The sequence below is a fragment of the Rhinolophus sinicus genome, chromosome 1 (genome assembly GCF_057876585.1).
Source record: "Rhinolophus sinicus isolate RSI-liver-muscle chromosome 1, RSI-T2T, whole genome shotgun sequence".
Taxonomy (NCBI): domain Eukaryota; kingdom Metazoa; phylum Chordata; class Mammalia; order Chiroptera; family Rhinolophidae; genus Rhinolophus; species Rhinolophus sinicus.
The window spans coordinates 209,991,288-210,017,507 of NC_142501.1; the positions used below are offsets into that span (position 1 = coordinate 209,991,288).

Genomic DNA, 26,220 nt, shown 5'->3' on the forward strand with positions numbered 1-26,220 from the left:
CATCCTTTTATTTTCTGCACATGGTCCAGGAAACTGGTCACCGCTGCCAGTGTGGTAGTAAGAGGCTGCAGAGTAGGGCTCAGCAGGTCTCCTGCAAGGCTGCTGCAGATGTGTGAATGGGGGTGGGATTGCTCTAGCGACCAGGTCACAGCCGTGAGTGGCCTTCGATGTGTGACCGAGTCCAAGCTTGTACTGCTTATCACACAGCAGCCAATGAGTCGAGTGACAAGGTGATGGGGCAAGGAAAGCGACTTCATTCAGAAAGCCAGCAGTGCGAGAAGATGGCAGAGTCGCGTCCTGAAGAACCATCTTAAAGTACAGAATTCAGCCTTCTTTTATGTCAAGGGAACAGGGAAATGGGAAGGCTCGATGACCGGAGATACCTGGGCACCAGCAAGGTCCAAGGAAGATTGCTTTGTTCTGAAGCAATACAGACTTCTCTCACCTCCTCAGAGAGGCACTGTCTGATAAGGGGCCGTTTGGAAAACTCAAGGAGCAAGCAGAGTTCCTGTAACGATTAGCACGTCTGCACGCAAGACCAAGCAGAAGCTATTAACCAAGAGGCTGTGGAACAAAGCAGTCTTGAGCAAGATGGAGCCAGAGAGGCCAAGCATTTCACCCCATTCCACATGCTTGGGGGTCTCCTGTTTATTGGGCAGCAGGAGGGGTGTCTGTGAAGTCCTGGGTACTCATTCCTTACCCCTGCTTCTCTGAAGGGTCTTGACCCTGTAAATACTTGCCATAGCCCTTGGGACCTCCTGTACCCCCACCTTCCAGTGGCCCCTGCATCCCTTTGACTTAGCAATTACACACTATTTCTCCTGCTAAACTCTGTGCGCCTTGACGGTTGTTGACTTTGCATTCACCAGGGCCTGACTGAGTGTCTAGCCCATAACAAAGCCTTAACTGAGACTTTAAATCAATAGACGTACCATTGTACTTAGCCGCTTAACTTTCGTACGGTAATTGTGACATTAAGAGTCCACTCGTGGATCGTGTGTTCGGGCTCTGAAGCCAGGCAGCTCTCCCACCTGCATCACACATCAGCATGTGACTGTGGCAAGTTACGTGGCTCCTGGTTCCTCTATCAATGAAGGTGTCCACGGCTAGCGTTGCCGTGAAGATAAAATGGGATCATTTACATGGTTTGGCAGAGTTTCAGTAGTTGTAAACGACAACAACTTTTGTCAGATTGAAGCTAAAAAAGAAGCTGAAAAAATAGTGAGCAGCTCGTAGGTCAGTGAGAGGGCTGGCCAGGCACAGGGGCTCTGCAGCCTAGGATAACAGCCGGAGCAGGGCAGGAGCTGGGCCTGTGGGGGTCCCTGCAGCCACCCCCGCCATCTGCTACACCTGGCAGAGGGCACTCAGCTCCTGCTGGGGCCGCTGCTGCCCCCAAACCCAGTCCTGCCAGGGAGCTCCCTCTGCTGCCCGACCCTTGTCGGCCACATTTCTTAGCCTCAGGTGCCTCAGGTGAAGTCCAGGCCTCTGATTGGCTGAGCCTTAGTCACATGTTCATGTCATAGCTGCAGGGGATGCTGGGAGAGCAGGTGTCTGATATTTTCAACTCTGTAGTGAGGAGTGGGCTGTTTCCCACACGGCTCATCTGGCAGGAAGTCCTCCCAAACGGGAGAGGGCTTCTGACACTGTAGCCAGAAGGATGACAGATGATGACTGGAGTGCATGAACACTAAGCGTCACTGTTCACGTGCGGCCTCTGACCGAGAGCACAGTCCCCACTCTGAGGCTGCACAGAGCACCTCGCTGAGTCAGAGGCTGACTGTTGCGGTTTGTGGTGACCCCAGGGAGGGGACAGTTATGTGCAGTGTTACCATGCACAATTGCGTAGGTGTGTCCAGGGCAGGTGGGAAAGAGATTTTTTAGAGGAATTTCCTAGAAATGGATTTTATGGGTGATAGGTTAGGGGCATCTTCAACTTTATGAGGTGATGCCAAACCATTTTTCAAGAAAGCCGGACAAATGAAACTCCCACCATAAGTGCAGGAGAGTACACACTGCTGACGGGTCACTGCTTGGTCTTACCAGACTTGTTACCAGACTGGGGGGTGGGAGTTGTGAGCTCTGCCCAAGTCCTGGGCACTGTTCCCTGCTCTTGTCTGACCCTCCCAACAGCCCTGACACGTCAGTTGTCATCAGTCCCCTTTTGCAGATGAGGAAACCGAGATTCATCTAGTTTACATCATTAGCAAGTCACAATGCTGGGGCTCGAGCCCAGATCTGTGCCAACCTGAACCTGTGATTTTTCCACAAGGTCATGTGCAGGCTGTGGAGAGCTCTGTGGGCCTCTCCTGGGTAGCAGTGGGGAACTCTGAGCATCTTGGAGATGGAACCCTCTTGGAGAGGAGCGTGCCGTGACCTCAGTCTTTGGGTCACACTGGAATCACCGGGTCCCCAGCCCAAACCCACTGCCTCAGAATCGCCAGTGACGGAGATCTGTGAAGGGTGGGGGAAGTGGTTTCTCATTGTGGCTTTGATCGGCATTTCCCTGTTGACTGGTGACATTCAACATCATGTCGTTAGCTTACTGGCCACTGAATTTTTTTTGGAGTCTCTTCAAGTCTTTTGCTCATTTTCGATTGGGTTGTTTGTCTTCTTACTGACTTGTTAGAGTTCTTTATATATTGTGGATATCTGTCCTTTGTAATATGGATGGTACAAACATGCTATCTCAATCTGTGGCTTATCTTGTCATTTTTACCTTCTGAAGAACAGAACAGTTTAATTTTGATCAAATCCAAGTGAGCATTTTGTTTTTCTTTTATGGTTATTTGTGTGTGTGTGTGTGTCTTGTTAGTTTTGCCTCCCCCAGTGGCAGAGATTTTCTCTGATGTGAGGTATGTGCATTTTTAACACATTTCCCAGGTGGTTCTGCTGTGCACCAGAGTTGGAGCACCCCGGGTATAACTAGGCTTCTAGGTCACTCTAGGTTTGAAGTCAGATCTGATTTTGACTCCCAGGTTTGCCACGTACTGAGCAAGTCACATTGTCGCTCAGAGCCTCAGTTTCTCTATCTGTAAAATGAGGTAAAAATAGGGTTTGACGAAGTAAAGCTCAAATAGAACTTAGCAAAGCCCTAGCATGAAAAATGTGTTCCGTAAGAGCTGTTTTATCTGTATACGCCTGGCTTCAAGCAGCAGGAATGGACAGAAAAAATAACATGGGTTCTTCTTTGTTTTCAGTACATCAAGGCCTTTTACAATGAGACGTGGGAAAGAAAGCATGGACATCCAATCGACACAAACACTCTGACTCTTCTCTGGTCGGTGACCGTGTCCATATTCGCCATCGGTGGACTCGTGGGGACATTATTGGTGAAGCTGATTGGCAAGTTTCTTGGGAGGTCAGTGGGGGCTGCCTTTGTTTGGGTATCCCCTCCGTAATGTTAATGATATGTCCGCGTCATAGTCAGGATTCCAACAGGCAACTGGAGAGATTTTTACGTCAGAAGGGGAAGGGGTAGGAATAGGGCACCAGAGGCCAAGGAGAAGTGAAGCCACGACAACGGGCTGACTGGGCTATGTCAGCACTCTGCTGTCCCAACAGGGAGGGAGCTGGGAAGAAACACCCTGGCTTCTCTTTCCTCCCCCCGCCCACTCTGCTACTGGTGCCTCTCATTGGTCAAAGCCAAGTGGAAGCTAGAAAAACTAGGAGGACCCGGTCCCAGACAGAGCAGGGCTGGAGGGAGGGGATGGAGCTGGGTGTGGGAGCAAGTGGAAAACAGCCAACACAGTGTCTTAGAGCTTGGCCCATCTAAGAACACACAGCTCTGCTTTTAAGGCATCAGATGCTTAGACAGTCTCTCATTATATGACTGGATGACGATTTATTGAACCAGTTCCCTTTAGATAGACATTCAGGGTATTTTATATCTTTTACCTTACAAATGCGGTTTGTAAGTTGAATATTAAAACTTCATGTTGAGATTTCCCATCCCGGCCCTCTCCAGTCAGATCCACTTTACCTCGGGAGCTTCATTTCCTCACTAATTTTTGTCATAAATGCTTCTCTCAGATCAGATCGATTTATCAATACATCCCCCAGATATTTTATTTGTATCCTTGCTCATAACTTCGTGGGAGCTTTGGAGGTGTTACTGGAAAAAGTAGAGTCTCTGGAGCATTCGTGTCTGAACTTGAATCATGAGTCTTCCACTTACTAGCTGTGTGCCCTTGGCCAAGTCATTTATTATATTTGAACCTCAGTTTCTTTATCTATAAAATGGAGATAATTATTCCTACTTTGTAGGGAATGTTATAAGGGCTGAAGAAAATAATGGAGGGAGAATGGCAGGAGCTCAGTAAATAAAAGCTATTATTATTTACCATGTTATTTACTATCATCCTCATCGTCACCTTGACAACCATACATAGTAGGTGCTCAACAAATCTCCATATTGCATTGACCTGAGTTGGAGAGGAGATGCATCAAACCCCAAGGAATCACTCCAGATCTTGAGGCTACAGAAACTGTGAGGGAAAGGTGCCACCCATTCTTTTACACCCAGCATCACATCCCCAACAAGGAGCACATTAGAACTACACGGTTCAGAGCAGGCTTTCCAGAGCCTGGGGCAGGAAGCCATCCTGAAAACATCTACAAGGTGCTCCAAACGTCTGCTGCCCCAATGCTGCCTTCGTGACATTTTCCCTGTCCCCAAAGCCACTTCCAGGGCAGTAACTAATGGGAACTTGGTAGAAGGGAAGTATGACTGTTGCATAGTGAAAGCACCATTTTCCATTTCCAGCCACTCACACACACTCTCTTGTTTAATTCTTTCTACTCTTTGGGTCTGTAGAAGGGGCCTGGAAGTTGGCACCTGAGCTCAGGATGGAACCCACACATGACAGCCACAGTACCATAGTCTTTCCTTGGTGCCAAGCAGGTCTTAATTAGGGTCCTGCTGGCAAAGGTACTATGAAATCCATGACTGTTGGACAACAGGTAATTGGCTGGCTGGCCCCCAGATTGGCACCACTGGCCAGGGTCCCTTAGGCACTGTGCTGAGCCTTTGGCTCCAGCCAGACTCTGACCCCAGTCTTCTTGCCTGTCCCAGTTAGATGGTCACCCCTGTCCCCAGGCTCCATGGCCTGTGACATATATCTTGTGTCTGGCTGTGGGCGCTTTTACCTCAAGGCTGCCCATAAGAAGGCTCTGAACCCAAGCAGATGGCACAGGGAAAGGAGCACTGGGATTAGTATCCGGATGCTGTGGCCCAGCAAATCCTGACTCCCCAACTCGCCAGGTGTGTGACGTGGGACTTTGCCACCTCACCTCTCAGCCAGCACGCTTCCCACCTGTACAGTGAAGGCAATGAACATGGCTTTGCAACCCTCAACAGCATGACAGCAACAAAAGTAAAAGGAAAGCAAAACAGGAAACCTATTTGAGAAATACTAACTTTCTAAGTGAAGGAGAAAGGATGTCGAGAGATTAGATCAGAGGGTATTGGTTGTTGTGCCCCAAGCAGCTGCCAATTCCTTTTTTCATCATTCCGGGAGTAAAGGTTGAATTGGGATGAAGTCTCAGCTTGAGTAGTAAGTCCATTGGGAGGAAAGGGAGCAGTAATGGACGGTGGCTGCCATTTATTCACCTCCTGCTACATACCTGTGCTTGACATGTTGCATGTCACTTATTTCTTACAGCTAGCTATCGTCCCTGTTCAACAGGTGATGAGTCTGAGGCCCTGAGAGGCCCAGCAATGTGCCCAGGGTTGCAAAGAATGCAGTTAACCTGAAATTCAGATCTGGGTCTCTTTGACCTCAAGCCTGCATTCCTTTTATTATATTGTGACGATTGCAATGGCTTCTTGATGTGTTATTCCTCTACCATGGGGGCTGTTAGGGAGGAAGAGGAGGCTGAGCTCAGCGAGCAAGGCTGGGGTCAGGGCCAATGGAAGGGGCTTGAATGTGTGAGTGGGAAAGAAGTTCAGCGGGAGCCCGGTGGCATGGGCGTCAGGTGGGTGTGGTCACCCTGGGCGGGCGTGGTCACCCTGGGTGGGGCCCTGGGTGGGCGTGGTCACCAGCGGGTGGGGCCCTGGGTCACATCCTGGCTCCTGCACGCTGAACTTGTCTGTGGTTTGGGAGAGGGATGAGAACAGGGGAGCACGAGGGGCCAGAACTGTCACTGGAGCTGAGCCGTCCCACTGTCTGTCCTCAGAGATGCAGGTTCAGAGACAATGGTGTGGTAGAAGGAGGATCAGAAGAATTTTTGTGTGTTTCCTTATCAGATGGGGCTACAATAGCATGTTAATGAGATGTTCCAGCAGAGAGGGAAAAAATGATAGTCAGGAGCATGAGGTGAAACTTGTTGAAGCGATATCCTTGAACAGGCGAGGGGGTGGGGACTAGTAGGTCACTGGAGGGACTGGCCTCAGATACGAGTGGGGCCAGGCTGTCCATAGAAACATGAGCGAAGATGGCGGGCACAGATGCAGGCCGGGCGATAACAGGCAGAGGAGACCAGTAAGGGTCCTTGGATTGCTTCTGCTTTCTAGGTGGAATAGAAAGCAAGGTCATCCGCTGAGAAAGGGGACAAGTGGTTTTGAACAGAGAGAAGATGTATGAAATTGTCATCTAGGAGAGCAGGACACTGAACAAACCAAGAAACTGGGGAATGCTTACGAGGGAGCGCTAAGACCACTTGAGACTGGTGGTCATGAGTTGCAAGTGAGGCCAGTCAACACAGCTGTGTGTTTTTCTCCAGCCAAGCCGAGCTTTGTGGTATGTGTGTGAGGTAGGCCAAGGTCTAACCAGGGTAGGGTTTCGCTAGGCGTGGGGAAGGAAGGGGGTTGGGTCAGGGACTTGAGGGTGTGTGAATGTCTAAAAAACAGACCTTGGAATTCGAGCAGGATAAGCAGGAATAGACAGACACGAGGAGGGTGACAGATGGTGGGAGCAAGGTACCATCTTGGCTTATAGGCCTGGTCAGGTTAAAGACTCGTTAGAAGGGTAGGTGGTGGGAGCCAGTATCTCCAGATGTTTCCCATTTCACTAGGCTTAGTGAAAAGTCCTTGCTAAATCCACACTGAAATAGTATCCCCCTGTATGTATCTTCCACCATTCATCCTGGTCCTGTGGATCCGGTGAAAGCGTGACATAGTGGAAGCAGCTTTCACACTTACCTGAGCAGCCACTTCTCCAGGTTAAATATCCCCAGTCCCTTTGGCCATTTGTCAAGGGACTCTCCTCTCCTCATCATCCATCACTCCTCCTTGTATTCAGCCCCTCCTGCTGAGAGCTCATGATCTTCTGGGTTGCACAGGGAAGATTCTACGCCACTGGAGAAGCGCAAAACAGTGAATCAGGTGTCTGGGGTGGAGTTCCAAGGAGGTGCTGGCATTTTCTCAGAACTGGCAGGGTGTGGATCCCCCTTATTTCTGTTGCTGTGTTTATCTCGGAAAAAAAAAATGGAAACACGATGATTAAAAGCCCCATCTCTGAACCCCAGTGAGTCATCTTTGCAGATTATTTGCGAATAAGGTCTCCATCCTCACTGGGACACTGCCGTGCCAGGGGTTATGTTGGGAAGGAATATATTAATATGATGAACTTGCTTCAAGGGTGTGCAGCCCTATTTGCGAATGTTTCAAGCCAGACTCCAATGTGATTTTAACATTCCTCGCGTAGCACAAAACACACCATCGCGTCCAATGCCAGAGCTCAGGCCAGAGCCCTTGGCGGCACCCTTGGCTCCTCTCTTTCTTTCCACCTCTGTCTGGTCCACCTGTAAATGACATCAGCTCTGTCTTCAAAACACGCCCAGGTCTCAGCTCTCCTCGCTCCCTCGACTGCTGTCATCTGGGCCCAAATCACTGTCAGCACTCGCCCGATGTTTTGTAAGAGCTTCCTCATTGGTCGCTCTGTTTCCACACTTACCCCAGGGTCAGCACAGAAGACTGAGTGGTCTTGTTAAATCGAGTCAGCCATACCAGTCCTCCCATTAGACTCTTTCAGTGGCTGCCCGCTCACTCAGGCTGGAAGCCCAAGTTATCGTGGTGGCATAGAAGACCCTTTATGAGCGTCCCTGCCACTCCCCCTACCTTCCCCTTCTACAGCTTCTTCTCTGGCCCTCCACTGCCTGCAGCCACACTGGCCTTGCCGGTGTTCCTGAAATAGCCCACATCTGGCTCTTTGTACCTGTCTGCCGGCATGGCTGCCCTCCAATGCCACGTGGCTCATCCAATCTCCTTTTCCAAGTCTGTGCACAGATGTCTCCTTGTTGGGGAGGCCCTCCCTGTCCAGCCTGTGTAAAATTACACCCCCTTCTGCTTTAGCTTTCTCTCAGCATTTATCACCAGATGCTACATCTGTTTTATTTTTACTTGTGTATTGAGAAGAGCATATGAGCTGACACTTTGTCACGTGCATGGCAATATGCCAGAACCTAGAATGTTTAGCACCCAGTTTATACTCATGTGTGTATTGAGTGAATCAATGCCAGATGAATGAATGACTGATAAAAAAATAAATGGTATGAGTAAGTCTGGCAACCACCATTTCGTATTCGTGGTTATGAGAATGCCAAATCTCTCCTTGAATAGCATGTGACCTGACCAGGTCGTAGCTTTCTACATCTGTTTCCTCAGGTGGGATATGGGGTAACAAAATCCTCTAACTCACAGGGTATCCAGCGAGTAGAGAGCACTTATAACAGTGCATGGCATGTAGTAAGCACAGTGATCGTTAACTATCACCATGGGTTTTATTTTACTTCTTTTTTAATTTCTTGAGGCTCCAAATAAGTCCCCGGTGTCGTCCTAAGCACATTACATCAATCATCTAGTTCTCACGCAACACACCAGTGAGTGTCAGGGTGGCGTGTGAATTGAGACTTTAGTAAGATGAGACTCATGTGATGAGCAGAGGGTCTCCCAGGACAAGGTCCATGAGTCGGGGACCAGCCCGGCATAGCTGAGGGACGGCAAAGGCCGTCTCATGCCAGGGTGTGTAGGCCCTGGTGCGGAGCTTGCTCTAAGTGCAGTGGAAAGCGCCTTGAGTGTTTTAAGTAAGGGGACGTGTGCCAGTGTTTGCTTTGAGACACTGGCTGCTCTGTGGATCATGAACTAAGCGGCAGGGTAAGTGTGGAACCCAAGGCTATTGCAGTCGTACGAGTGTGAGGTGGTGGTGGTCTGGACTGCTGCCCTACTGTGGGACCGGCAGTGGAAGAAGTGGTTTGACTTGGGATATACTTGGAGGCAGTGTAGATAGGACTCCATGATGGATTGCGTATGGGTTGTAAAGAAAATAAGAGATACAGGTATCATTCTCAGATTTTTGGCCTAAGCCATTAGGCAGGTAGAGGTTTTATTTACTCAGCTGAGGAAGGCCGGGGAAAGAGGGGTTAGCAATGCATTTGTTGTGGAGGAGTTGGGTTAGGGGTGGGAATTCAGTAGCTCTGCCTTGAACGTACTTGGCTTGAGATGCCTACTAGACACGCACATGAAAATGTACACAAGTCTAAATTTGAGAGGCATCTGGGCCAGAGGCATAGTTGGGAATTGTCATCAATTAAGGTAGGGGGACTGGATGGAATCACCCCGGGAGGGTGTGTGGAGGTGAGAATAGGAGAGAAATGAGCGAGAGCTCTGGGACACCCTGAAGCTAAGGGGTCAGGGAGATGCGGACAGACGATCCTAGAGATGACAGGTGAGGCTAGAAGGGAGAAAACAGGAGAGGGTAAGAGTCCAGATGTCTGGAGAAGATTCTGTTTCAAGAAGGAGTGTGTGGTCAGCCGCATCAAATGGTGCTGAAAGGCTGTACCAGGGGACGACAGAGAATTGGCAGCTGCGTTTGTGAAGGTGGATGTCCTCAATGAGTGTCAGAGGGACGGTTTCCAGGGTGTGGGAGAAATAAACTCATCAGAGTGGAGCGAGGAAAGAAGGGAAGGTGAGCGGACAATATTCATTAAGGAGTTTCACTCTGAAAGGCAGCTCAGACAAGGAACAGTGGCTGCAGAGGGATGAGGACAAAGAGAGACGGTACTTAGATGTGCCGTGTGGGAGTGCTGGAGAGAGAAGGCACGAATTCTTTACTGGGGATGCCCAGGGCACAAAGGCCACCAGTGTTACAGCTTTTTGTGTATCTTTTCCAAGGTTCATGCCTGTCTACACACACACACACACACACACACTTTTTACCACACATTTTGTTGCACATTCCACACAAAGCTCTGTTACCTTGCTCTTTGCACTTAACAATGTATCTTGGAGATCTCTCCACAGCAGAATATAGAAAGTTACCTCTGTTTTAATGTTTGCATAATGCGTCACTTGATAGCTGTATCCTAATTTATTGAAACAGTCCCTTGTTCATGGACACTTGGGTTGTTTCAGTCATTGCCAGTATAGAAGATGTTGCAACGAGCAGACTTTGAACCATTATCACAGAGTTGCAAAAATCATTAACTTTGGGACTCCCTAAGAAAGGGGGAAATTTAAAGGAAAGTTTGAGCTAAATCAGAAATAGTGGAAAGAGCTCTGGCCTGGAGAGATCTAACTCCTAAAAGTAATAATGAAGTCCCCTTTCAAATCCCCAGCTTCTTACACTATATAAAACAATTTAATACCTGTTCACTCTTTGAGTCTTCAGGGAAAAGAAATATCCTGCGAGACGCTAAGATGTTTCCCTAGCTCTTTGACTCACTAGTTGTATGACCTCAAACAAGTTTCTCCTTTGTCTGTGCCCTGGTTAACTTCTCTATAAGAGGTTTAATAATATCACCTCCCTTCTAGGGTTGTTTTGAGCAGTAGATGCGCTACTCATGTGAAGAGTTTGTAATGAGGTCTGTCATATAGCAAGAGGTCAATACACGTGAATGATTATGGTCATTTTGCAGGTGAGGAAAGGAAAACACAGAGCTGACAAAGTACAAAGTCACGTAGCTCATAAAAGAAAGAGCTGGTGCAGGGACCAGGACCCCAGGCCTCCAAACGCATCATGCTTCTCAACCGTGAGGTCTTAGGGACGTGTTCCTAAAACAGCGGTGGTGATCCTCGCACAGAGCAGTTAACAGTCATGGTAATCCACGCCAGGGAGGAACCTAGAGGCAGGAAGTGCCTCGTTCAGGATCACACAGCCAGAGGCGGCAGTGGGCGCCTGTGGGGACCCGGCCCCCGGGATGGACAGGCGAATGACAGCGTCACGGTCGGGCCCCCTCATCAAAGCCCTCCTTTTCTTCTAGGAAGTACACTTTGCTGGTCAACAACGGGTTTGCGATTTCCGCTGCGTTGCTGATGGCCTGTTCTCTCCCAGCAGGAACCTTGGAAATGCTCATCGTGGGCCGTTTCATCATGGGTGTGGACGGAGGTGAGGCTCACGGGGGGGTGGGGTGGGGGGGGCAGCAACCTATTCTCGGGGGCTGCTGTTATTTTACATATGAGGACACGGGCTCAGAGGCGTGCGTGCGACAGTAAAGCGCTCAAGGGTGAGGGCGATGGCTTCAGGCTGCCTGGGTTCTGCCACTTTCCTAGGTGAATTTCATTACCTTGTCTGTATCCGTTAGGTTTTGCTGCATAAGAATGCACAAAAACAACCCAAGACATACTGGCTTAAAGCAATAAGCATGTCCCTGAGCTTGCAATTCCGTGGGTTGGCTGGGCAGTTCTGATCTGGGCCAGCTCTGCTGACTCCTGTGGGGCTCTCGCGCATGCCCGTGGTCGGCTGCAGGCCAGTCAGCGGCTGCGTGACTTCACATGGTCTCGCTCCTGTGTTTGGTGGTTGGCAGGTGGGTTAGTGTCAGGGGGTCCCAGCTCATCTCTGATCTCTGTGGTCTCTCAGGCTCTGATAGGGTGGCCTGGGCTTCTGCACGTAGACTTCTCAGGATCCCAGTGAGTGACAAGAGGGGCAAGTCCCATCGAACAAGCTCTTGTCAAGTCTCCACTTGCAACACCTTTGCTAATGTCTCATTGACCAAAGCAAGTCCACGGCCAGGTGTAGTCAGTGTCAGAGGGACCTAACTACCCAACGATGTGGACTTGGGGACCGTGAACATACTGGGGGCCATCCCAACAGGCTGCCTCACTATCTTAGCCTCTTTCTCTCATCTCACAAAGGGACCTAATCACAAGCCTTCACTTGTTGGGGTAGATCAGTAAAAACTAACTGATATCCTATGTGAGTAAAACACTGAGTACGTTCCAGGCCCTTAGCAACTTCCCCCAATGCCAAGAATGGCAGTGGTATCATTGCTGTTCTTGTTGTTGCTATTTCTATTTTCAGTTAACAAGGTACTGATCCAGGATTTGGACTGAGATGGTCTGGTTTCAAAGACCTTACCTGCTTAGAAAAAAGGGTGAAGAGATTCAAGCATATAACCTTGAAAGTCTTTCCCTAATGGAGGCCAGTGAGTCTCTCTTTCTGGCAGCTTTATATCTTATCCACTTAGCCTCTTTCCTGTTGTTTTGACTGTCTAGCTATTCTGGGAGAGGAGACACTTATTACCCATAACTCGTTGCTCTCTGAATTTCCTTAATTAAAAATAAGCTGAATTCAAAGAGAGATGTCATTTTTACAAAACTACCTATTCAAGATGGATGTCTTTTAGACCCTTGTTCCTATGAGCTTTTCAAAAAGAGACAGAAAAAGAAGTAAGAACAAGGAGTGGAGGAAAAAAGCGAAATCCTTCTGACTTCTGGGATGTGGCCTATTGGAGTTGGGCCACGCTTCATGTCACTGATTCTCACAAACCCCCTCAAAGCAGAGACAGGAATCGGAGGGCGTCTGAGGTGAGGCAGTTGGTCAGAAGGAAAGGAAAATTGCTGATCACAAGAGGAATCCATTGTCCTGCTCAAAATAAATAATTTAAAGCCAAATGATAAGCCTGGGGCGTTTTCAGAAGGCTGTGCTACTCAGACTGGGTTCTTCTGGGGTATTTGGAGCCATAGTAGAAGCATCGGACACCTTCATGAAATGTCCTTTTTCTAGAAGGCTTGGAGAAAAGAATAAACACCTTAGTTTTCCATTGAAACAAATGTGATGCAGTCTGTTGCTGGAGGCAAAAGCACATGCACATTGTAAAATCAAAATAGAGGATTGCAAGGGTGTTTTGTGTTTGTGGGAGACTGAGTGGGACGTGTCCCCGTCACAGCCTTCCAGTCCCTAATGCACATTTGCTGCATTAGACGATCTCCAGTGGACAAGTGATGCATATAAGTAACCCGGGGGACAAAAAGAAATCACAATGGAAATTTTAAAACAGTTTGAATTAAATGATAATGAAAATACTACATAAGACATAGCAGAATTTGTAGGATACAACTAAGGCCGTGCTTAGACTAAAATTTATAACCTCAAATGCATGAAGTCTAAAATAGGAAAGGCTGAAAGTCAATGATCTAAGCTTCCAGCTCGAGAAGTTAGAAAAGGAATTTTTATCAGAGAGTGTCAGCAAAGCCAAGTGGATTCGAGAAAAGATTACTAAAGTTGATAAACCCCTTTAAGACTGTTTATAAAAAGAAAGAGAAGGAATTAATAACTAATGTTAGGAATTAAATGGATATTCTGAAGCATTCAAAGATAAGAATGTATCATGAACATATTTATGCAATATATTTGAAAATTTTAGGTGAAATGTACAAATGTCTAGAAAGCAAAAACTTACCAATACTGACATAAGAAAAATTAGAATATCTGAATATTCCTAGTCTATTGAGTAAGTTGAACATATAATTTAAAATCTTTAAACAAAGGAAATTCAAGGCCCATATGGGTTCTTTAAGAAAGAATAGTACCAACACCATATGAACATTTCCAGAGGGGCTACTTCCCGACTCATAAGATAAGCGTGTCCTTGATATCATATCTTAATAAGAACTTTACAAGAAAGGAAAATTACAGGCCAATATCATTAAGTAACATAGGTATAAAAATCCTATACAACAAATCAGCAAGCAATTGGTTGGAACAAAATAAACATAACATAAAACATAAAAAGATACATCAGGACCTCTCTGGGTTATTCCGCAGCAGAAATTGGCTTAACATTTGAAAAACTGATCAAGGTAATTTACCATTATTTACAGAGTACATTTTAAGAAAAAATCATATTGTTTTGATATATGCCGAAAAGTCATTTGATACTATTCAATATCCATTTATATGATAAGAAAAAAAATTCTTTTTTAAACAACTCTTAGCCAATTGGGAATAGCTGGAAATTTCCTTAAACTGGTGAAGATTATCTACAGAAACGTTGTACTCAATACTAAGATAGTAACAGGCTTTTCTCTGAGTCCAGGAGCAGGAGAGATGCACACTTCTCACCCTTCTGAGTCAATATTGTCCTACAGGTCCCAGCCGATGCAATAAAGCAAACAAAAAAATTTAACGTAAGATTATAAAGATTGGAAAAGAGGAACTACAGCTGTCATCTTTCACAGATGACATGGAGGTATAAAACATCTAAAAGAATCTATAAATAAAGTTCAGAATGAATAAATGAATCTGGCTAGCAGGGTCTCTGGATGCATACTTGTATACTTGTAATACTCAGTGCAATTTTATTTCGCTGTGATAAGATCCATACACTAAAAGGAATTGTGTTCCTACATAGAAAATGAAATTTATAAACTATTCCATTTAAAATATTATAAAAACCCAGTAAATACCCAGCAATAAGTCTAACAAGAAATGTGCAATCCTTCTACACAAAAATGTATGAAATATTATGAAGAGAAATTAAAGAAGACAAATAAATGGAGAGGTATTTCGTGTTCATAGTTGGGAGACCCAATATTATAAAGATGCTAATTCTCTCTATATTGATCTACAGATGCAGTACAAACCCAGTCAAATCCAAGCAGGTTTTATAAAATGAAAATTGAAGGCAGTTTCTAAAATTTATATGGAAATGAGAATTCAGGAGATAATCTTACAGAAGAAGAAAAATGGGAGAACTTAATCTACTGGATATCAGCACTTATTATAAATTTACAGTAATTTAGACAGTGTAGGTTGATGCAAAGGTAGAAAAACAGATCAGTGGAATAGAGAGACGTCTGAAGCTGACCCATACATATGTGGATACTTTCTCTATGGCGAAGATGCAGCTGGAGAGGTGAAGAGAAAGAGTGTATTTTCAGTAAATGATGTCAAGTCAGGCAGAGTCACCAGTGGCTGGGCGTTCCTGATCCCAGCAGGCTGGCGCTCGGCTGTAACTGTGGTCTGTGGGAACAGCCTGGCTAGTCTAATGGGGGCCACAGACTCCAAGCGTCGAGCAGAATGTCAATATGCACCTTTGCTTTTGTGCTTGGAAAATTGTATGTGAAGTTTGTTTCAAATGGAATATATTTCTATGTGCTATATCTTTCTGGAAGCATGGATTCTGGTGGCAATTAGGAAGGAAATAATAACATCAGCAACCATAAATGAACCCCCTTTTTGCTTATATATGGTCATGAGAAATTTCTACAGTTACAGCTTAGGTTATTATTTCTACAACTTAGCTGTTTTCTGTGAAACAGTAGCTTGTTTTCAGGGGTTGGTATCTGTGTTTTTCTGCTGCCCCTTTTCTTTGGGGAATTGTCTTAGGGATGAAATGCAGAAAGCACAGTCTAGGGTGACCAATGCTGTGTTTATATTGACACTCTGACATTTTAATTCCATTAAAAATGAAATCTGAACACTGCTTTACCCCATGTACAAAATGAAGCCCAGGTGGATTGTATTAGGTTGGTGCAAAAGTAATTGAGGTTTTTGCAAATTATTTTTAATCGTTTAAAGTGCAATTACTTTTGCATCAACCTAATAGCTTTAAATATGATGTATAAAACAATAAGCACTCTAGAAGATAACATAGAACGCTATTTTCACCATCTTAAAATAGGGAAAGATTTCTTAAACATGATAGAAAAAACACTAGTTTAAAGTAAAAGATTTGATAAATTGGACTACATTAAAATTAAGGACTTCTATTCCTAAAAAGAATAGAAAGAAAACCATAGAGAGCAAAAAAATATTTGCAATGAATGAATGAAATTGACGAAGAGCTCCCCAGAATACATTAAGAACTCTTACAAATCAATCAGAAAAACAGAAAACCTATTACAAAAATGACTAAGAGATTGAATAGGCATCTACATAAAATGGCCAATAAATAAATAAAATTGCATTAGCAATGAAAGAAATGCAAATTAAAACCACAATGGCTAAAATTAAAAAGACTGAGAATGTCAAATATTGTCAAATATGTGGAGCAATGAGTATTTCATAATCTCTTATTAAGGTGTAAATTGGTACGATAAGTTGGGGAAATTGTCTTCACTAAAACTAAACATGCATACGTTATGACTGCCATATGTATACATATACACATATAAATATATAAAACTTCCTTACATGTGCACCAAAAGACTTGTACAAGAATGTTTATGGGGCACTATTAGTATTCACTGCAAACTGGAAAGCATTGAAATGTCCACCCGTAGTAGGGTAGGTAAACTGTGGTATACTTACACATTGGAATACTACACAGCAATGAAAACAAACAAATTAGAACTACATGCCAAAACATGGATGTGTTTCACATCTGTGTGAAACAGAAAAGAGATGAGACACAAAAGAAAATACATATCCTCTGATTCCTTATGCCATTGTTAGATGACAGCAGTCAGGCTGGTGGTGACCTCTGGGGAGGAGGGAGAGGACAGTGATGGTGAGGAAACACGGGTGGGGGTCTTCTGGGGTACTGATATTGTAGGTTGATTCTTGACTTGGGTGGGGATTGCACAAGTGAATAGTTTCTGTGATCAGACATCAAACTGCACACGTATTATTTATGTAATTTAAAAATGTATGTCATGCTATAGTTTTCAAAAGCTAAGTCTATATTCAGTGAAATGCTTAGCTTTGCACTGGACTCAGATTGTTCTGCACCCCAATAGAAAAATGCAGGTTTCCCGTTGTCTCTGGAGTATTTCTTTCAGCATCTCTGATGGTCCCTAGAGAATATTTTCCTCAGTCCCTTCTGCTTTTCATGAGCTGCAAGCTGCTGCTGAAATTGGGCTCTAGGCGGAATCTGGAAGTTAGGCTAGCTTTCTGTGAGGGCGTGGACCCCCAACTGTTCCTCCTGTGCCGTCAGACCATGTACCCTGAGAAAGGGGAAGGGTGCAAGTAGTTCCAGACGTGCTCGGGAGATGGAATGTTGACGTTTCAGATGAGAGTCAAAGGCACTCTGCCCCCTGCTCGGATCTTGCTGTCTGCAGCCCCCGTCAGACTAGCCGTGGGGACTGTTCCCAGAGACCACAGTTATAACTCAGTGCCAGCCTGCAGGGCTCTGCAATTCCCAACCACTGGTGACCCCACCAACCTCACCCTCTCTGTTGCCTTGGTTAAATTACAGTAGAGTGACAGTGCCTTGGGGACCCATCCGTACCTGTTGATGGAGCACCTGTCCTGGGCCTGGCATGGTGTTCTCATGGAACCCCATTATGGCTGGAGGTGGGGACACAGACAATAAAGGAAGAGCCACACGAGATACTTTCAGAAAGTGCTAAGTGCACCGAGGAACACAGGACCGGATGGAGAGAGAAAGCGTGATGGGAAGGGGCTGATTTCGACAGGTGGTCAGTGAGGAGATGTGGTAGTTCTTTGTGGTTGCTGCAACAAAGCACCACAAACTGGGGGGCTTCAAACAATAGCAATTATACTCTCAGAGTTCTGGAGGCCAGAAGTCCAAACTCGAGGTGTCAGCAGGGCGGGTTTCTCCTGGAGGCTCCGAGGGAGAGTCTGCTGCCTGCCTCTCCCCAGCGTCCGGGGGCCGCCGGCAATCCTTGGCAGCCCCTGGCTGTGGCAGCGTCACTGCACTTTCTCCTCCATCTCCACACGACCTTCGCCTTCTGTGTCTTCACAGGAACACCAGTCAGTGGACTTAGGGCCCACCCTACTTCAGTCTGACCCCACCTGAACTTGATTACGTCTGCAAGGACTTCCAAACTAGGTCACCTGGGAGGAGTGAGACTGAGCTGGGCCAGGAAGGACAGGAGGGAGTCAGCTTATGGACCTGTGAGGGCAGAGGGTTCCAGAGAAACAGAACAGCAAGGGCCGATCTCCCACAATCAGAAGGAGCCTGGAGAGTTCAGTAACACTAGGGCTGGGGCACCTGGAGAGGGGGAACTGCTGGGGATGGGGACCTAGGTCGAGAGAGGCCACTCGGGTGTGGGGGGTGCTTGGTGCAGCACCACAGGCCTAGGACGACCAATGGATCTTGTTTGCCTGGGACTCGGGGGGTTCCCAAGGCACCCCCTTCCAGTGCTAAAACCAGGATGGTCCCTGGAAAACTAGATTGAGTTGGTCACCCTATGGCCAGCTTTCATGTAGACCATCTGCTCATTCCACTAGTTTAGCCACCAGGGTCCCATTTTTCCAGGTCATTTCACAACATGCAAGTGAGGAGAGTCGCCATGTATTGACAGATTACTGTACGCTGGGCACTCGGCTAAGAATATATTCAATGTGTGCACAGCACATGTATGAAGGAGGTATTATTACCATGCCCAGCAGCTCCAAGCCCTTCACCACTCCACGCCTCCTCTTTCCTGCCACGTCATTTCCATATTAGTTTTTTGTGAGATGATAATAGTTAGCCCCCGTGGGTAGGTGGAGCATCAGGGCAAGCAAACTGACAGTTTTAAGTGTCTATCAAGTGACCACACGTGAGAGAGGAGACTTACATGTAGTAATTTCATTCCCACCACAATAGGAATAGACAGCAATTATTACCCTTATTTTACAGATGAGGAAACTGAGGCAAGGAGTAGCTAATTAGCTTGACCAGGGTCACTGGTGAGAACAGTAGGGCACTGGGACTTGAATCTTGTGCGTTTCAACCTCTATTGCACTGGTCCCTAAACCACAGCACAGGAAATCGATTTGTGGCCAGCCAGTTTGTCCACGAGGCCAGATGTTCCCAATATCTGTATTTTAGATAAAGATTCAAATATCATCTGGTTTATGTTGTGACTTTTCAGATTATTACTGTCTCTTTGCACCTTATGCGTGTTTGCCTTTCTGGTAAACCAGTAAAAGCTGTCCTGAGCCGAGATGCAATAAATGAATGAGATCCTCTGCTTATAAATTGGGCCATGCACCCCCTTCACTAATTTTTTTTTTTTTTAGGAATGGCCTCCTGAATGCTAGCAACTGGAGTAAATTCAGCTTAGCTTGAACTACACTGATTTATACCTAAAATGTGTTGGGAACTGGGCTAGAGACATGGGGAGGCCAAGTCAGGAAAGACATTTTTGAGGCCCTCACAATCTGGTGAAAAATTAGACAATAATAGTAAGTGCTAATAATACTAATTGGTACAGCACTTTACAGGGAGTGAAGCACTGAGCATATCTTATTTAACTCTCACAGAGATTATATGAAGTTAGACTCAGTGCTTATCCCCATCTTGTGGACTGACAAACCGAGGCTGAGGGAAGCTAACACCACCCTCCCAAGGCCTCACAGCTTATAAATTGCAGGATTAAACTGGGAGTCAGTGCGACTCTGGAGGGTGTGGTCTATGCGCTAAACAAGCCATGAATCTGCCGGGGAAAATGCATTTGCAGACATTTATAGGGCTATCATGGACCTGAAGAATAACCCTACCCAGATACGGGTGGAAACAAGGTTTCTTAAAACTGACGAGGCCTCATGTTATTTCTACTAATAGACCCTCTGTGTATGCAGTGTAGTGTATCTTGCAAAATATTTTTATAACTTTTATTATTTGAAACATCAGTCATAAGCTTCTGAACATGTAAATTTATCCCAAAGGTTATGAGGTCATATGTGGGTGACTTAGTATATAAAATTCTGTAAAATGAGTACATGTAACAGAATCTGCCATGATTTCCTTAAATAGGTTTTGTAAGCTGGTGGGAAAAGTTCAAGTTCTAAAATCAGAGACCTGATCTATTGGGCAAATAATCTCTTTGGTCACCTCTGAATGTTACTTGGTGATTTCAAAAGTTATGCAACCTCTCTGTGCCTGTTTTCTTCATATTTAGAATGAGGTTAATAATAGTACATATAACTCTCTGAACCACCACCATCACCACCACCACCACCACCATCACCACCATTACCACCATCACCACCACCATCACCACCACCACCACCATCACCACCATCACCACCACCACCACCACCACCATCACCACCACCACCACCACCACCACCACCACCACCACCATCACCACCACCATCACCACCACCACCACCACCACCACCACCACCACCACCATCACCACCATCACCACCACCACCACCACCACCACCACCATCACCACCATCACCACCATCACCACCATCACCACCACCATCACCACCATCACCACCACCATCACCACCACCACCACCACCACCATCACCACCATCACCACCACCACCACCACCACCACCACCACCACCATCACCACCATCACCACCACCACCACCACCACCATCACCACCACCACCACCACCACCACCATCACCACCACCACCACCACCATCACCACCACCATCACCACCATCACCACCACCATCACCACCATCACCACCACCACCACCACCACCACCACCACCATCACCACCACCACCATTACCACCACTATCACCACCACCATCACCATCACCACCACCACCACCACCACCATCACCACCATTACCACCACCATCACCACCACCACCACCACCACCACCATCACCACCATTACCACCACCATCACCACCACCATCACCACCATCACCACCACCATCACCACCACCACCACCACCACCACCACCACCATCACCACCACCACCACCACCACCATCACCACCATTACCACCACCATCACCACCACCATCACCACCACCACCACCACCATCACCACCATTACCACCACCATCACCACCACCATCACCACCATCACCACCACCACCATCACCACCATTACCACCACCATCACCACCACCACCACCACCACCACCATCACCACCATTACCACCACCATCACCACCACCATCACCACCATCACCACCACCACCACCACCACCACCACCACCATCACCACCACCACCACCACCACCACCATCACCACCATTACCACCACCATCACCACCACCATCACCACCACCACCACCACCATCACCACCATTACCACCACCATCACCACCACCATCACCACCATCACCACCACCACCATCACCACCATCACCACCATCACTACTATCACCACCATCACCACCACCATCACCACCACCACCACCACCACCACAACCACCATCATCACCACCACATCATTACTACCACTAGTATCACCATCACCGGCTATTTCCTTTTCTATGAAGTCCACCTTCGCACCATACCTAATGGATTAAATGATACAGTGCATGTTAAAGCATTGGCAGTTTGTGCAGAGTTCTGGGAATGGTGCTGTGGCTACAGTGCTATTTTGGTCAGGGTGAAGCAGAGGGAGGTGCTGTGACCAGAGTCTTCCTCCCTCAGAGGAGACAACTCTCTCACAGCTGCCATGCTTCCTTCACAGGCATCGCCCTCAGTGCACTTCCCATGTACCTGAGTGAGATCTCACCCAAGGAGATCCGTGGTTCTCTGGGACAGGTGACTGCCATCTTCATCTGTATTGGTGTGTTCACGGGACAGGTGCTGGGCCTGCCTGAGCTGCTGGGAAAGGTAAGTGTGGCTTCTCGGCCAACCATGTTTGTTCTCATTCTGTGTCTCCATCTCAGCTCCCCATGTCCCTTGCAGGACAAAGGTAGTCAGAGGTGAGCCCTTCCTTCAAAAGCTTGACCCTATGTCTTGGAATTCCTGAGCATTCAAGCCCTTTCACTTATTGGAGAAAAGTTGTTGCTGAGTTCTTTTGATTAGGTTTGATTTGGGGAAGGAAGGAACATAAAAAATACATAACAAATTCTAACCTTACAGAACGTTCAAATCTACCTATTTCATAGCTATTGTTAACACCTCAATTAGTGTTTATTTAAGTTTTTACTTTGCTTTTATAAACCTATATAGACATACATAGATTTTTTTAATGGCATCGTGTCATACATTGTTCCACAACTTGCTGTTTTCATGTAATATATTTAGGGCATCTTTCTAAGATGTTTTGCTTAGTTCTCCCTCACTCTGAGTCTTTCCTACATAAATATGTGATTGCACATTCTTAAGTTTTTGGCTCTCTGTGTTGGAAGCAGAAAGGCCTGACTTTGAATCCCAGTTTAACAATTTACTTGCTGCATGGCCTTGGCAAGGAAGAAGATCTCACCCAGGTAGGGGTGTGGTGGGGTGTGACCAAGGAAGGCTTTCCAGAAGAGGTGGCTTCTAAATTGAGCCCTGAAGGGTGAGCAGGAGTTAGGCAGCTAATGATGGGGTTTGGAGGGAACACATTGCAGAAAAAGGGAATAAGTAAAGAAAAACTCTGCAATGGGGAACTGCCCTGTGAAGGAATTGAGAATGGCTCGGGGGCTGAGGGAAGAGCATGCGTGGGGAGCGTTAGACCAGGCACCTGCTCACTGAGCCGACATTGTCCTGGGGAAATAGGGAGCCCTGGGTGGCACTAGAGCAGAGGAATGACGTGGCCAGATGTCAGTTAAAAAGTGGGTATGCTTTAGGGTTGGAAGGGTGAGGAGGGAGGAGAGAGACCTGGAAGGAGACTGCTGCTATTGGTGCTTGTGGTGCGGGGAGGGTGGGGGGGCTGAGGCAGTGCCCTGGGGATAGAGAGGAGGGGCAGCCTGAGCCCACAAGACTGGCTGCCTGTACCCCACAAGGATGAGGGAAAGAGAATGGCTAGGATGCCTCCTAGGGCCGCAGAGACATTCCCTTCCCACTTACACAAGAAGGCCAGGATGGAGGGAGGAGGTTAAAGCAGGAGTGATGGTCAAATGTCTGTCCAATGCCCTGGAACATTGCACAACTGACAAAGCTCTGCTTTGTGGGAGGACTCCGGGCAGGAGGAGGCAGGGGGTGGCTGCAGTGGAAATAAACGAAACCTGGCAGATGTGCACATCACGCTGAGCTTACGTAGAATATGTATTTGTTATGCCGTTGAAATCCTCACAGCTCCTTCGTGAGCATCTCATACTGACAGCCACGGAAATGGGAGCAGAGAGCGCTGAGGTACAGAACTAGCTAGGATAACGATATTGGAGCTGAAACCAGAACCTGGTCGTCTGCTTTCAGACCTGCCTCTGGGGCGCGTCTGACTCAGCCAAGAATGGGACATGCTGGCTTCTCTGGGAATGTGAGGAGGAATCGGACCCCAGTTCTGATGTGTGGGTTCCTTCCTCACACCAAGCAATGCTCCAACACCAGCTGGGCATCTTACAGGTCAGCTCAGTTCTGACAGTAGCTGGACATAGCGTTAGGTCCTACAGGTTAAGGGCTCAGTCCCACAAGACTGCCCCCATTTCACATGCCGATGGCAAGTCCAGGCTGTCACTGGGCCGTCTGCCCAACTGGCTACTAATCAGAGGTTCCTACGACCTCCTCCTTGGGTTCCATTAATTTGCTAGAATAGCTCACAGAACTCAGGAGACCAGTTTACTTATTAGATTATTGATTTATACCTGTCCAGGTGAACCACTTGCCAGCACCTCCACGTGTTCACCAGCCCAGCAGCTCTCCAAACCCCATCCTTTTAGGTTTTTATAGCGGTGTCATTATTGGCGTGGTTGATTAAATTATGGCAATTGGCGATTGAGTCAACCTCCAACCCCTCTCCTGTCTTGAACTTCGGGGAGGTTCAGCCCTCTAATCACCTGGCTGGTTCCCTTAGCATCCAGCCCCCATCCTTAGGTGTGGTCCACAAGTCACCTCATTAACGAAACTCAGGTGTGGTTGAAAGGGGTTTGTTATATTAATAACTATCAAGACACCTTATCACTTAGGAAATTCTAAGGGATTTAGGAGCTCTTCCAGAAATGGAAGGAAGAACAAATATATATTTCTTGTTATAAATCACAATATCACCATAAGGGGGATTCAGGGTCCCATCGTGCCCGAGCCTTACTAACCCTAGAGCCACCTCCTGCCTCGTTCAGGGATGGGTTTATAAGCTGAGAAATCAAACATGGTGGCCACGTGATGATAGGGTAATTGGAGCTGGTTGGCATTTATCCTTTAAAAATTATTTTGGAATATTTTGCTGGGGTTTTTTTTAAAGATTTTATTGGGGAAGGGGAACAGGACTTTATTGGGGAACAGTGTGTACTTCCAGGGCTTTTTTCCAAGTCAAGTTGTTGTCCTTTCAGTCTTAGTTGTGGAGGGTGCAGCTCAGCTCCAGGTCCAGTTGCCGTTGCTAGTTGCAGGGGGCGCAGCCCACCATCCCTTGCGGGAGTCGAACTGGCAACCTTGTGTTTGAGAGGACGCGGTCCAACCAACTGAGCCATCTGGGAGCTCAGCAGCAGCTCAGCTCAAGGTGCCGTGTTCAATCTTAGTTGCAGGGGGCAGAGCCCACCATCCCTTGTGGGACTGGAGGAATTGAACTGGCAACCTTGTGGCTGAGAGCCCACTGGCCCATGTGGGAATCGAACCAGCAGCCTTCGGAGTTAGGAGCACAGAGCTCTTAACTGCCTGAGCCACCGGGCTGGCCCTATTTTGCTGTTTTTATTGGGGCAAATTATACATAACACAAGGTTTACCATTTTAATCATTTTAGAGTGTATAATTCTCCAGCATGAGGTATGACTTCTCCTGTTTCAGCTGATCCAAGTCACCTCACAGGCACCTGCTTCTGATCTTTTATTATCAACCTCTTGAGGTTATTACAACTGCAATTTGTTTTTCTCTTTTGCAAAAACAACTCGCACGTTACCTTTGCAGTTGTCCCATGCATGACAATTTCTATAATTAATGCGAGCGTCTTAGAAATGTCTTTTTGCCAAAGTAAGGTTCCACACTAAAGAGATTCTTTTGCCTTTTGTTTTTAAACATATTTTAAAATTCCAAAAGTAAACATTATGTATGTGACAATAAAACCAATATAACAACTACAACCTTAGCTCTTTAAACATAAAATGTATATTTTAAAGTCAATGAACAATACTGTTGTTATCCATCAGAGTAAAAAGTAAATAAACGTCTGCCTCAACAGAGACTAAGCTTTTTCTTTTTTGAGATAGTTTCCAATTGCTCGTCACTCATCAACGTCCTCTTGTGTAAATCAGTATCAGGCCAATTCTGCTACTTGGGTCCTGTCTTCGTGCATTCAGCCTGCTGTAACAAATACCACAGACTAGGTGGTCTGTAAACAACAGAAATTTGTTCCTCCCAGTTCTGGAGGCTGGAAGTCAGAGAGCAGGTGCCAGCACGGTCAGGTCTTTGTGAGGACCCTCTTCCTGCCTCGTAGATGGTCATCTTCTCGCTGTGTTCTCACGAAGGGGAGAGAGATCATCTCTCCCTTCTCTTCTCATAAGGGCACTGATCCCATTCATGAGGGCCCCACCCTCATGACCTAATGACCTCCCAAAGGCCACACCTCCTAATTCTATAACCTTGAGGGTTAGGATTTTAACATATGAACTGGGGAGGGGGGGAACAAAGACATTCAGTCCATAACAGGTCCCAGGTCTTTCTTGATCCTCTGTCTTCTCTCTTCGTTCACTCATCCATTCAGCACCCTTGCTGATCAGTGAGTCGGAGGCTGGAGCCGCAGCTGTGAGCTATGGAGAAAGGAATGGAGGCCAGCCAAGGCCGGGGAGATGGCGCTTGTCCAGTGGAGGGAAGCTAAGAGCTTGGACTAGGGTGATGGCTGTGGGCACGGAGACAGGTGGATAAGATTGAGTGATGGGAAGCGGTGTCTGAGGGAGGAGGAGCCAAGGATAACTCCTGCTGTCGGCACATCAGCCAGGTAGAATGGGGTACCAGATGCTAAGATAGCCCTGGAGGAGAAGCGGCTTTGCAGCAGACAAGATGACGAGGTCACTGGCATGAACTGCCCAAGTCACAGAGTGGCTTGCAGGTAGAGCTGATTCAAGGACTGTCTCCCTGCAACCGTGGGGCTCATAAGCACGATGCTGACCAAGGGGCACAGTGCCCTTGCCCACCCTCTGATCGGAGCCAGCTGGGAAGGAGTGCATTGGTCCTTGGAGTCTGTCTCTGCCCCTTAGATGGATTTTCCCAGATAGTCTGGGAGCCGGTTCGGAGGATACGTGAGTAACTCAGTCAATGTCTGGTTTTCACATCCAAACTCCAGGGCACTGGGCTTCCGGTCCAGGAAAGAACATCAGTGGGACA

The 26,220-nt window shown here is 47.0% G+C and overlaps 1 protein-coding gene across 5 annotated transcripts in view; it reads left to right on the forward strand.

Annotated features, from left to right (window-relative positions):
• SLC2A9 (solute carrier family 2 member 9) overlaps window positions 1-26,220 on the forward strand; it is a 150,622-nt gene that overhangs the window by 34,298 nt on the left and 90,104 nt on the right. For all 5 annotated transcript variants that reach the window (XM_088792890.1, XM_019716591.3, XM_074321356.2 and 2 more), the window contains 3 exons: window positions 3,198-3,358; window positions 11,197-11,321; window positions 21,512-21,657. In XM_088792890.1, coding sequence (XP_088649016.1) covers window positions 3,198-3,358; window positions 11,197-11,321; window positions 21,512-21,657 — 432 coding nt within the window. The remainder of the gene's footprint in view (window positions 1-3,197; window positions 3,359-11,196; window positions 11,322-21,511; window positions 21,658-26,220) is intronic.